The sequence below is a fragment of the Sorex araneus genome, chromosome 3 (genome assembly GCF_027595985.1).
Source record: "Sorex araneus isolate mSorAra2 chromosome 3, mSorAra2.pri, whole genome shotgun sequence".
In the NCBI taxonomy this organism is placed as follows: domain Eukaryota; kingdom Metazoa; phylum Chordata; class Mammalia; order Eulipotyphla; family Soricidae; genus Sorex; species Sorex araneus.
The window spans coordinates 108,781,537-108,795,579 of NC_073304.1; the positions used below are offsets into that span (position 1 = coordinate 108,781,537).

At 52.4% G+C, this 14,043-nt stretch overlaps 1 protein-coding gene across 3 annotated transcripts in view; it reads left to right on the forward strand.

Moving 5' to 3' along the window:
• VSTM2A (V-set and transmembrane domain containing 2A) overlaps window positions 1-14,043 on the forward strand; it is a 174,284-nt gene that overhangs the window by 151,535 nt on the left and 8,706 nt on the right. Inside the window, exon 5 of one of the 3 annotated variants that reach the window (XM_055131850.1) lies at window positions 5,409-5,622. The exons of the other annotated variants lie outside the window; for them this stretch is intronic. Coding sequence (XP_054987825.1) covers window positions 5,409-5,467 — 59 coding nt within the window. The 3' untranslated portion in view covers window positions 5,468-5,622. Of the gene's footprint in view, window positions 1-5,408; window positions 5,623-14,043 lie in introns of those variants that run through there. 3 annotated transcript variants of the gene reach the window in all.

Genomic DNA, 14,043 nt, shown 5'->3' on the forward strand with positions numbered 1-14,043 from the left:
TAAGAGCCCTGGGCAGCTGTCAACTACCAAAACCCAATGAAATGTACAGGTACATGGGTTCAGTGACAGCAAACTCCAGGCCTCAAGGGATAGGGGATGGGTCGGTCCCTCTCATCCCCCGTCCCCATGGGACACTGGAGGTCACGCTCATAAACTGCCTCTGGCTGCCACTTAAGCTCCTTAACAGCCATGCTCCAAGACACACGAAGGAAACATGGAGCAGCTCACTGCAGAGATTTCTCCAGACCCTAATAATCTAAAATTTAAAATTACAGGAGCAGATGCCATGCAACATCTTATGCTCTTCATAAGAAATACAAGAACGTCGGGGAGATACTCTATGTTTGCCATCGAGGCAGGGAGAGAGGTGGGATGGGTAAGGAGTATACTGGGGACCTGGGTGGTGGGAGATGTGCACTGGTGGAGGGTTGGGTGATCAGTCATTGTATGACTGAAACTCAAACAGGAAAGCTTTGTAACTGTATCTAGCGGTAATTAATAAAGGAAAATAACAGAATAAAATTAACATACTGAATAAAAAAAACGAAATGTGGAGTTCATGCCAAATTCAATAAGCTTAATCAATGGCTGAATAAATAGCAGTACTCCTACATTAAAAAAAATGTCAACCCCTTCAAAGGTGACATCGAGAATAATGAGTATTTCCCTGCTTTTGTCCCTGTTAAAAAGCCCATAAAAGGAGTATAACACAGTCTATGGTGTTAATGAGGAAACTGCTTTAGACTTAACACTGATGAATTGCCTTGCCAATTCACCTAGATCTTGATTAAGTGACCTAAATAGTGGTGGAACTGGACCTCCACACTGGCATTGTGTCCTCAAATACTCATGCTCCAAGTGCCATGCTTGTTCTCCTATAAAGGTCAAGCACACACTTAGATGGAAGTTCCACTGAAGACCTTGACACAGCACCATTCAGACACACCTGCGATTTCTCTGGATCCAAGGAAATTCCTCTCCCAGTCTGCTGGTTTCTTAGACACCCCCTGCAGAAGTTTGGAATTTACAAAAAAATGCATGTTCCCTGCTGGCTAAAAGCTTCCTTGTGTTCAGACTGTGTCACAATCAGTGCACAGGGGTCCCGTGCTGTGGATGAGTGTCACAATGGAACTCAGGGCTCCTGAGTTTGTCATCTGCTCATGCAGCCTTGTTAAACTCTCTCTTGGTGGGCAGATTTGACTTGACATACTTCTCTTGTATAACACGAGTCCCAAAGCATGCAGTGTTCCTTCTCAGAGACTATGGAACAAAAGCATTGTGAATTCTGATGAGTTTCTTAGGTGTCCTCTCCCTCTCTCACACCCTTCTTACTTAGCTGTGTCACTGGATATCCTCATAATCATTTATCATTATTTTTATGTTACACTGATTTTACAGCTGAGGGACCACTGATGGATTGACAGTTGATTCTACAAGTCAGTGCTGCATTGTAGGGAGCAACCATTGAACGGTCGATTCATTCAATACCCAATGGCTGTGGGATGGGAGCCAGTGTTTTCACATGAAAGGGTGTGTCTGACATACGTAGCCACATCTGAGATCTCTCCTCCACTTTGCTCCTCTAGCTTCCCTCAGCTCCTGGCCTGAACCTAGGGGAAGAATGAGCTCTCCCTGGGTCAGAACAGTATAAACATGGTCCTCAGGGTCTGGGAGCCTCTCTGTCCCACCCCTCAGCATTGTGTGTTTCAAGGGGCATAGTGTCCTGCAGTCTCAGGGTCTACCGAGGGTCAGTGGTATCCTCAAATCGGGGAGGAGGGCAGGTCTCACAGACTGATTCTGCCCAACAGAAGATACCCTGGGGTAGTAGGGGATATCTAGGGACATCCCTCACTCAGATGGAGAATGTGACCTGGATGGTGTGGATTGCAGTCTGAGCTACTGCTTGGCCCATGCATTGGGACACAGAGACACCATGGTCCCAGTGCCAGCAGTGCTGAGATCAAACTTCTAACTACATTTACTGGATGGAGGGTTCCTGAGAAGGGTGATCAGGACAGATGGTGCTAGGTTGGCATACCTGAGGCTGAATGCCTAGGGATACAGTGAAGGCTGGCATGGGATGCCCACACTCTGGCACCTTCCACTCACCCATGCCTGCAGCCCTCTAGATGACAATCCTGTGCTTCTCACAAGATCAGGCCCAGCTGTGACCCAGAACTGTTTGGAGAATGTGTGGTCCAGTATATGGAGCCATCAATGGATACTGGAGAGCATGACGAGGAACAGGAACATTGAAATGACATGTGCTTGATCCAGACTACACAGGGGTGGTGACTCATGGGGGTGGGAACAGGCCTGCCAGAGACCTCTCATACCGCTGACTGGTGTCATGGGAGTCCCAATTGTGTTTCTCCAGAAGCTTCAGTTTCTTCCTCAGAGCCATGTGGATATGGTGCCCTGTGTCTGGGTGGGAAAGAGGAGAGTTTCCACAGGAAAGGGATGGAGAAGTGTAGAGTGTCCTCAGGGGACAAAAAGGGTGGGTGGTATTTCCCACAAGTATGTTTTGGGGTTGCAGATGCTCCAAAGCCAGCCTGCATCAATCAGATGGAGGATGTCGGAAAATTTTCTGGATTGACGGGACAGTCAAGGGATGGCTCAGAGTGTGGTGCCCAGAGAAGGCTCCAGTAGGCCCCTGCCTGGTCCCCACTCCCCGGGGTATTAAGGAAAAGGCCCAAAGACTTTGCCGCCTGCTTCCTCCTAAACAGCTAAGGGCAGGAGGGACATGGGAGGAAATAAATAGAAATAAAATGCACTACAAAGAGGAAGAAAGGCTGCAGCAGGACCACTGTTGGGACTCTCTCTCTCTCTCTCTCTCTCTCTCTCTCTCTCTCTCTCTCACACACACACACACACACACACACACACACACACACAGACCTCACTGTGGTAAAGTGCAAGTAACAATGTGCTCCATCATCACCACACAGCAACCAAGAGAAGATGGAGCAGGTGAGGAGCTGTTAAAGAATGTGACCATCCGTATGGGAGAAAGGCCTGCCAGGGTCCCAGCTGGTGCTCCCAGATGGAGCCCAGAGCAGGTTTGTAACATCTGGTGCAGACTCAGGATGTCAGGCACTCAAAGCCAGTGCCCCAGTGCCAGCCACACAGTGGTCTTTAAAATATCACTGATGGATCAATGGAATCACGATTGTACTGAGCTTCCCAAGCCAGACTAGGCAGGCCCAAAGATTAGTCACAGCCCTCACAGCCCATCAGGAAGATGGTCCCATCAGTTACATCAAGGGTGTCATTCCTCTGTGCTCAGGATGTGACAAGGGATGGTGGGTGGTGAACACCGGGTGATGCCTGTGGGTGTTGGAAGTCCTTCAAGGACACACTGGGCAGGAAGTACTATCAGCCATCAAAACTCAGTGGTGCTAGGCTGTCTGCCTGGCCCCTGAGCCATAGCCACCTCTAAAATACTTTTTACGGGGTCCAAGAGAGAGGCAGTGGGAACAGGCCCTTGCCTTGCATGCAGCTGGGCTCAACCTCCAGCATCCCAGGTGAGCCTCTAAGGCTGCCGTGACTGATCCCTGAGCACAGAACCAGATGTCAGCCTCAAGCACCAGTGGGAGTGGCCCCCAAACCAAAACAATTAAAAAGTCATATAAAATATTTTTCACTCGGTTGACTCCATGGCTTCGAGGCTGGCCTCACGTTCTGGGGAAAGGGCAACTCAGAGAAGCGATCACCAACTATATTGTAGTTGAAGGCCATGTGGGGGAAGGGAGTTGCGGGCTGAATGAGGGCTAGAGACTGAGCACAGCGGCCACTCAACACCTTTATTGCGGGCCATAGAAGCTAAATAGAGAGAGAGTACAGAAGGGAAAGCCCTGCCACAGTGGCAGAGTGGGGTGGGGGGTGAGATGGGATTGGGGAGGGTGGGAGGGACGCTGGGTTTACGGGTGGTGGAGAATGGGCACTGGTGAAGGGATGGGTTCCCGAACTTTGTATGAGGGAAGTATAAGCACAAAAGTGTATAAATCTGTAACTGTACCCTCACGGTGATTCTCTAATTAAAAATAAATAAATTTAAAAAAATAATAAATAAATAAATAAATAAATAAAATATTTTCCACTCATGAGGGTAGAGGGCCTCAGTGTTCCCACTGCAACCTGAGACCAGTCAGAGTAAACTGGAAACATGGGGATGAGCCTCTCCCGTTCAGAACAAGGAAGGCCATGCATGACACCCCAGTCACTCCTGGCATATGTCAGTCTTAAAATCCAGGGGGTTGAGAAAGGTATTTTCAAGGAGATTCAAAAGACACGTTTGTCTGTGTGTTTTCTCCATGCAGGCAATCCCAACAGAGGTAATTCTGCTCCAGGCCCTGGGCAAAGTGGGTAGGGTGAGAGACTGAGATTCTCCCAGGTCTCATCATTACTATGAAGAGGGTCCAGAGTGAGGCCAGTGGTGTCCTCACACCAGAGCCCTGGCTGCACCCTGCTCTCCCCAGGGTCTTGAGTTCACCGTGTGAACAGAACTGTGGGGAGAGGAGAGCAGTCCCTGCCCAGAGGGGCCATGTGGAGAGCAAGCCCTGCGACCAGAACCCACAGCCGACCTGTCCTCCTGTGATGCACTCTGATGACCTCACTGACCTCTCTTTGTGATGCAGCCAGACAGCCTGGCAACCTCCCCACACGACGCCCCACCCTCACTACTTGGTTCATTGTGGAAACGCATAGGAAGCAAACATGTTTTGCTGCTTACCAAGAACTTGTGGTTGTAGAACCCCAAAGTGTACGGCACTGAAAAGGCTCAGAAATTGGGTGAGGACTCATTGCAGAACTCCGTGGAATTCTTCACGAAGACAGACGGAAATTCAGGTTAGCAGAACAGGCCTGGGCAGCCCAGGATGCCAGAACAGCACTGATGCCCAGGATCAGTCTTCATCAACTCCCAGAGCATGATGGCGCAGGTGCTGTGTGTGTGGAGAGTGTGTGCACGTGTGTGTGAAAGTGTTTATCTGAAAGTATATTTGAGTTTGTACTTGAGATGGTGTGTGTGTATATATGTGTATGCGTGTGTGTATGTATGTGTATGCGTGTGTATGTATGTGTATGCGTGTGTATGTATGTGTATGCGTGTGTGGATGTGTGTGTCTACATGTGTGTGTGTGTTATGGGATCACCTTGAGGGCAGCCTGCTCTAAGCAGGTGAGCCATCAAATCCAGCCCGCAAGGCAAGGCCACTGCTTGCTGAGTTGGTACTGGGAGGTGCTCTATTGCCAAGACTTTTCTAAACTCGATTGTTTCAATTTCTTCCCTCTGGGAGGTCTGTGCAGACGCAGGTCAACCCAGCAATGTCTACCCAGCAAGGAGGAACTCAGGAGGGAGGGGGGAGGCAGCGCTCCTGGAGCTGAGCTTTTGTGATCATTCCTGAGCAGAGGTGGATGCGGGGAAGAGAGAGGCTGTTCTACATATCCTCCCGGTCCAATTCCTCTGAGGAAAGTCTGGAATCATCCTGCACCAACCAGAGCCAGACGTCCATGCAAAACGTTGAGATTGGCCTAGAAGAGCCAACTCCTCGAAGGGCACGGCCTTTAATGCCACGTCCTGAGACAGATGTCAGAGAACGAGCCTCAGTGCATCAGGAGAAGAAGGGTGAGAACCAAGGGGTGTGTGTATGCACATATGAAAGGGGAAGGGCAGAAGGCCCACCCAGAGGTGTCCTAGGGGCTGGTGTTGGAAAGGAGAGCCCGCTCTGAGAAAGCCTCTACAGGAAGCACCTTGAGGTGGGCCCGTGGTCTCCCCTTCCTGTTGGGGTCAGCTTTGGAGAATCCAAAGAAGTGACCATCTGGGTGACCTTTTCTCTTACTGATTCTCTAGCTCCAGCTCTGGAAGCATACTTGGCTCCATCTCAAAGGACAGAGCCATCAGCGACATCTCCAGGTCCAGCTGCAGGGCCACCTGCTCTGGCAACATTGGACAAGTCCCCAAAGGACCTACCCGGGTCACCACTGGAAGCCCAGGGTCTCAGCCCCACATCAGCGTCTCTCTCTGGAGACCCTCTCGCCAATGCCTATCTCTCCTTGGCATATTTTATTATTTTTATTCTTTGTTTTCACTTTATCTGTTATATTTACATTTAAATAAATTTTCATTGCTTTACTTTGTGAATGCCATTTTATTTTTGTTTTTGTTTATGAGCCTTACCTGGCAGTGCTCAATGCTTCCTCCTGACTCTTCGCTCAGGGATCTTTCTTGTCAGGGCTGATGAGACCATATGGTGTGCAGGGGATCAAACCCAGTTTGACTGCACGCAAGGCCATCTCCCTGCCCACTGTGCTCTCTCTCTGGCCTCAGCAGATGTTTTTCTCTATGGATACAATGAAGTCTTCTGAAAGTGCTGTGCAAAATTCACTGAATCCACTTCTGGTGTGTTTCCTGTCCCATCTGCTACCCTCAGTTCTTACCTACCCTCTTTCTCTAGGCCCTACAACCTCCAGGCTGTGTTTCGTTCCCAGTTTCCTTACCGAGTTTCTGTATTTTCTACAACAGGAATACCATTGGTACCTTGGGGGTTCTCCCATTATTTTTAAGATGAACCAATGATTTGGGGTATGATTTCATGTAAAATACCCATTGAAAGAGAAAGCCCAGGTGTTTCCATGTGCGGTGTTAAATGAAGCTCTTTAGAATAGAAACGCAGTGTGCTGGGTGGAGACTGTTCTAGCGTGGCACCAGGCCCAGGAGAGGGACAACTGTGGTCCCTCACAGCCCAGACCAAAACTGAGAGGAGATGAAAGCTGGAAGGCTGACCAGAATGAGGCGTTTGCCACAGTGAGGAGCCAGAGAATGGGCTCCCCTCCGTGTGTCTGAGACCTCTGGGGAGGCGTGTGGGAGAAGGGCAGAGGCAGGCAGGAGGCGCTCAGTAGTGGACCCGCCTGGCGGGAGTGGGGCCAGTACTGTCATCCTGAACACAGCAAAGGGCGAGTGTGGCGCAGGGGCGTGGGTGGCTGTGGTCCTTGGCACCCCCAGTGTGGGATCAGTGGGCAGCACCCAAGGTGCACATCGCCACAAAGCCTGTGAGCACTGTGGGCCCCAGTACACAGCAGAGGGGAAGAGAAGGGAAATAGACTAAACCGCCATCTGACATCTAATGAAGCAGCAGCACCAGAGGAGCCTCTCTCGGGTAGGTGAGACCTGCCCCCGTCCCCTCAGGGTCTCACCGCCTCAGGCTGACACACGGGGTGCTCTGGAGAGCTGCTGTCCGCTCACCGCCAGGCTGGAGTCTGGGCACCAGCGGAGACCGCGGGAGGGGAGCAGGCCCTGCAGATGCCTCTCCAGGAGCGACGTTGGACAGAGCCACCCCCCCCTCCCTGGCTGACACAGGTGTCACCTGCCCCAGGGGCCTCTCCTCCGTGTGCCGGGAGCCCAGCACCTACTCTGTGCAAAGGCCCAGCTCTCCTATGCATCACGGGGCTGAGCACACGGGAACGACCCCCGAGCAGGGATGGAGCGACCCCAACGAACTCAGGGTGTCGATGTTCCCGCTCCCCACAATAAAATAAGAGAGGGGTCTGTGCCCCGGTGTTGGCGGCAGGGCCTGCAAGGCGCGGTGTGAACAGACTGCAATGTTGCGAGCCCTGAGTGTGGCGACTGCTGACGTCAGCAGATGTGGCCCGAGCCCCCTGCCGCTCCCCGAGACCCCCACTCTGGGCAGCCCTGCCAGCAGCGGCCAGCGGTCCCTCTGGCTTCCCTACCCGGGAGACAACTGAGGCAGGTCCGTCCCGCAGATGCGGACCTGGGCTCCGGGCACTGGCTCCAGGGCTGACCGCTCGCCGGGAGGACCCCGACACCAGCCCTCCTCCCCTCCCCCCGGCATAGGGCGGGGGCGCCTCGAGTCCTGGAAAGAATCAGACGGACTTGGTGGTCTTGAATGCCCGCACCTGCTCACAAGAAAAATCAGGGTGGTCCGGGGGCGGGGGGGTCAGCGGTACCTCACAGTGCATCGGCCGGTGGGCTGGAGACCTTCCCTCGAGACGAGGCCGAGCGTCCAGGAGCCAGAGCCCTCTCAGATGGCACCGGCCTCCGCGCCCAGGCGAGGGCCGAGGTGTGGGCGAACCCAGACACGCAGAATGGAACAGGGGGAACTGATCTGTGACCTCAGGGCACCAAGGCTCACCCATGCAGTAAGTCTGAGAGTTGGTCAGCAGGAGCCCGAGTTTCCCCCTCAGAGACAGGGATGCGGGCGGGGGCAGGGGGGGTGCAGAGGGGCACTGGAGGCACTTCACAAACTGCAGCGTGGGCTGCTGGGTACATGTCAGCATTTCAGTGGCATCCTTGACCTCATTCCCTTCCCCCATCTGTGGTGACTTCCCAGCTGTGTCAGGCAAGCCACAAGCCCCCAGCCACGCCAAGGAATAATGATTCTCAGAAGCCCCATGGCTGGGAGCTGGTCCCCTAGGGCTCTCAGATCTCAGGAGGCGTCTGTCTGGCGGGATCTGCGATGGCTGGGCAGCAAGAAATGCGCTAGACCCTCCGTCCAGCCTGGCTCCTTCTCCATCCCAGACACCTGTACCCCGATTCCCCACAGGGCTCAGCGCACCTCCAGAGTTCAGCACACAAAAGCAGGCTGGCTCCCCACATGTGGCATGGGTTTGGGCGCACAGGACCTTGTGCTGCCACGTGCCCGTCCACACCTCAGGGAGCATCCTGGGCAAGGCGGAGAGTGGTTGGGCTCAAGGGAGTGAAAAGGAGGATCAGAAAGCTAGAACTGGGCTTACAGCGCTTTGCCTACATGCAGACCCCCACCCTGGTTGAGTCCCCAGCACTGCACAGAGTCCTAGAGCACCACCAAGAGTGACCCCTGATACAGGACCAGGAATAGCCCTTAAGCCCGGTGTGGCCCAGATACCAAACAAACAGGAAAGGCAGAGGAATGCATGGGAGTTCAGGGTGACACACACCATGTGTTTACTGTCCTCAGACAGGAACAGAGGGAAGGTGGTGAGGACAGAGGGAGGGAGCCATACTCAAACTCAGGAGAAACTTGCCTCTTGTACCTTGAGCTGGGTCTTCTGACCTCCAACTGTGTGGAGTGAAGGTCTGTATTTCCACCCCCAGCTATGGAGCATGGTGGCTGTGTCAAGACCCCTCCCTGGCTCACACTGGTTTTCCTTGGCCTCTTCCAGTGTTTGCGCCTGAGCTGGATGACTTCAGGGGCATGTCCATACCCCGATGTCTCTGCCCTCCCTGTGTCTTCACGTGACACTTCCAGAGGCCCCCAAAGGCTTCTAAAGCTACTCCTCGGCCTGGCTGGCATCAGGCTGCTGAGGAGATGCAGTGAGGGGAGAATACCTTGCTAGGGCTGCAGAGGTGAACTCCGCTGTGGCCTGCTGGGAGCAGCTCCTCTTCTGTGGGGGTCCCTGCCCTTGAAGTTTGGTCTCCCCTCGTCATGTGAGTGTTGAGATCAGTGCTCACATTGAGGGCTGATGAGCTTTCAGGGCAGAGACCCAAGACATTCCTGAGATCCACCAGGCACACACCCCCCCCAGGACCATGTGGGTTGCACTTCTTCCTGCCTTTGCCCCCACCCCATCCAGCCATGTGGAGTTAGGGGTCTGAGTTTTCATGGCTTCAAATCAGATCAGATTGATAATACTAAGAGTGAGGGAGGGGCAAAAATCTCAGTTCAGGGCCCACAGCAACCCCCTTGTTGCAGGATTACATGCCCCGTTGACACCCTGGAAAACCAGAAAACTGCTCATGGCACAGTCTTATTCATCTCTCTGGCAGGTATGTACCAAGGAGGATCCTAACCCTTTTTAGATTAGGTGGGTTTGACCCTCAGATCTCACTGCTCTGTGACCTTGAATGATCCTCTCCATGACAGAGCTTGTTCCTGTCAGTGTGCAGGATATTCTGGGCATGTGAATGAGCCCAGGTCAGTGACAGGAGACAAACGTTCAGAGCTGAGGCACCTTCGATGCCTCCTGTTAACCTCGATGTCATAGCTACCTCATCCTTGAGCTTAGGATGACACTAAACTTGTGACAGAAAGGGGAGGATCAAAGATGCTTCCTCACCCTCCACTTTCAAGCCTACAGGTGGTCTTGCTGGCCATGAGTGAGGAGGTCTTTCTCTCCCTCCATGCCAGCTCAGGCAGGTACTGAGAGGTGGAAGACAAAGCTCTTTGTCACCAGCCCTCTATGAGAGGTGAGACTGTCATACAGGTTCACTCAGATCTGGGCTGTCTCCTTGGTTTTCATGGAATTGTGAGGTGGAAAAGACATTATATGGCACAAAAGTTAGTGGACACTGGACCCCATGTTGGTCGGCAAAGATGATTAGCAAACCCAAGAGAACTGAAGGTTCTGCTGGGAAGGCTGGGCTCTGGGCTCAACACTAATTTCTGGGTGTTCTGGAAGATCACAGTGCCGGCCTCAGGGAGGAGTTCCCTCTGCCCGGCCCGCCTGCCCCATCTGCATCACTCTGCTCTGGAGTCAGTCTGTGGCTCCATGCCCCAGCTCACCTCCATGGGCACCTCTGGCACTCACAGTCCCACCTTCCACCTGTGCACTAGGCTAGGTGTTTTCTCAGACCTGTTATCTTCCTGTATTTGCAACCTGAAGGAACTTTGCAGCCCGTGTGCACTGTACACACAAAAAACGCCTCTTGAACTGTCTTGTGTTAAGGACCAGATTGGGATCTTCCAAACACAAGGGGACTTGGAATGACATTGTGGAATCCAGTTGTCGATGAGATCAATCCTACAGAGAATGACAGTAAAGCCCCTATTTCTCTTCATTCTCTTCTGAGCCACCTACCATCTTACTAATTCCCTTCTCCACTGAGAAGGAGCAAAAGAATCACTTCTTTGCCAGTTCAGGATGAGGAGCCCTGATCTCTTGAGTGTAAGTTGGAAGGGTGTGGGTTTGGAAATGTGCCTCAGTGGCAATGGAACTGGAAGAGTGGGAACAATGATGAGGCTAGTCTGGTCCGACAACTGCCTGGTCTTTTGCTTCAGAACAGCTGGTGAAAGGTGCTCGGATGGCAGTGAGGATATCAGGTTCCTGTCCACCTGTCTGTCCACCCATGTTCTGCACCAGGGAATTTCTTCAGTGGCTGAACCAGGTGGAAGGCTTTTTCTCCCCAAGACACATTCATTGTGAGAGCTGTAATTATGGCTCCAGCACCCTGAAACCAAAATGGATGCTGATAGGTAGTGGGTCTTGAAAAATAATATTTTCCAGAAATCTGGGGTGGGGGATCCCCATCCCACCCCATTTTCTTTTAGGGTTTTGAATTAAGTTGCTCTATTGAGTAGGTTCCACGTTTCCTGGCTGTTTGCATTGGGGGGTCCTGATTTATTCTTCACATTATTTGTGCTGAGCCTGACAACGTGCCAGTGGAGGATTTTCAACACCTTGTGTGGGACTGTTTGGGGGCAATCCTGTGTGGTAACGAATTTTGAGCAGCACCTTTGAACTTTATCCACTATAGAGGCAGCTGTAATATTCCAAATTGTCTCCACAGCTGAGGCACCTGGGGTGGGATGGGGTGGAGAGAGGATGTCCTGGGCTGTCATGCCTTCCATACCTCCAGGCCTACAGCTGTTCTAGGGCTCTGTCCTCCCCCTCCTGGCTGAAGGACTGGCTTGTCCACCACTGTCCTTGCTTCCTGGAAATTGACCTGTAGTACTAGGGCAAGAGAAGTTCTGTCTCGTGTGGGAGGAGGAACCCCCATGTGCCAAGTGCCCTGCTGCTCCCTCTCTGGTTCCATAGACTACCAGGCAGGGGCTTCCTACTCCCCTGTCCTGTGCTGTCTGGGTCCTGCCTTGTTTTCTGAGCCATGCCCCTGGACAGTCCATCTCTTTCTCGTGGGGTCTGGCTTTCTTATACGCTCACAGAAGTCTGGAGGATGGCTCAGGCCTGCTGTGTTTGAGGCCAAGGCCTCTTGCGACACACTCTTCATATGGAAGTCACACTGTTTTTAAAAGGCCCACAGAATGGCAAGTGGGGAGCTAGTCCAGACACTTGGAGAGCTGGGTTTAGGGAGGGGAGGGAGTATCAGGAGCTGCTTCCGGGTCAGTCCCTGCCTTTACTTCAGTCAGTGACTGAAGCTAAGGGAGAGGATTTTCCTGACTTGATTTCTAGGTTAGAAACTGTCATCTGTCATTGGGCAGCGGCCAGCCCTACCAACGGCAGAAGGAGCTCTTAAGAAGATAAATTGAATGCCTGTTTCTGATGCTGAGTTAGAGATGTCACAGTTTTATATCAGCCCTTCCCTAACTCAGCCCTCAGCAACAGCTAATTTTAGCAGAACCTTCATGCTTACTAGGGACATTTCATATACTGAGTCAAATGGAGACTCTAGAAATGGTGTTGGAACCATATATAGGGAATGAAGACAACAGGTGATTTAGAAGAACACTTGTAACCCTTAGCTCATCACCCCCCTTCATCAGTTTGAATCTGAAGGATCTCCTGGTATAGGTAGACAACAACCTCAGCTCACCAGTAATTGCTTGAGTCACAGACTGGATCCAGTGATGTGAGGCCAGAGAGACTGGCAGACACCTGCTGCTGAACCCTGTGGGTGCTGGGGTGGTGTAAGCCCTCCCACTACTCTCTAAATGGGCAGTACTTTAGGACCTAGGTCCATCATCATCATCATCATCATCATCATTTTCATTTATTATCTGGCAATCTCATCTGCCATCGATCAACCACATCCTACCATAGTCTAATGACATTCTCTTTCAGAAGCTCTTAATCATATCTGCTTATCAACACCACTAATCTGTAATTTTCAATCAGCCCCAATGACCTAGTCCAGTGCAAATCCAGGCATAGTCCTAGAGGCCACAGAGGCACAGGGTCCCTCCCTGCTCAGGCAGTGCCCGCTGGCTGGCCATGTGCAGGGCCGGATGCTGAGCTCAGACGTGACCCCTTCAGCCTGGGCTAAGCATTGCTCTGGGCTCACAGGGTGCCAGAGGAAAGGCTTTCTGGAGACAGTAATATTCGAAGGAAGGGGTGTCATCTCACTGCAGGAGCCCAGGTCCACCCCCTTGGTGGGACAGTCTGGGTGGGACAGCACAGCAACAAGCAAGCGAGGCCCAGAGGCCAGAGCGGCCCTCACACTGCAGCTGATTTGGATGCAGTGGACACCCTGGGACCACACCCTGGGACCTGGGCTGCACCTTGCTCCCCTGGCCACTTTTATTTGGGCAAGCCCAGGAGGGTCCACCCCAGGGCTGCCCTTGGGAGGCACCCACTTCTTCCCCAACACCCATGCATTCTTCCTCATCCTGCCGTGCTCTTTTCTACCTGGAGATCTGGGCAAATGTTTAACACCACCAAGGGAGTTTACCTGCCCTGACTCCTTCAAGCCCATCTCTGCTCGGGAGGCCCATTGCCCAGCAGAGGACAGCCCCCTGCCATGGACACCCCCACTGCGACTTAACAGCTCCAGACCTGGTCTTTGACACCGTGGAGCTCTGAGCCCTCTGGTGCGACCCCGAGACCTAACCTGACACAAGCATTGTGTCTGGACCCTCACTGTAACTTAACAGCTTTGGACGCTTGTTTCTGCATCTAAAAAGCTCCTTCTGGTTTGACTCAGTGGCAGGGCCTGACACAGACATTACTGGATTCTTGTGTTCCTCTTGCAGGAGGCCACAGTCCGCAGTCCCCACAGTCCCGGGGTTCAGTGTCTACTTCAGCTGTAGGAATGAGCAGAATCTTTAGTGGTCAAAATCACTTGACCAAGTCAAGTGAGTGGCACAGCCCTGGCAGCTCAGCTCTGCTTCCACATGAAGGCTTCAAAGAGGTTGTGGTGGGACTTCACCCCTACAGCCTCCTGCTACTTTTGCCCTACCAGATATCCACAATGTCACCAACTACAGGACTTTGAGACAAATGTGACATCCAGATGAGAGATGGACAATGGGCTCATCTTTCAAGAGGGAAGTGTTAGCTTGGGGTCTGAATCTACTTTTGCAGTGTCTTTTGGCAAATTGGGGCAATAGACACAAACATTCTGTCAACTGATGTGTAGGGGCTTGGAGGAAAGATG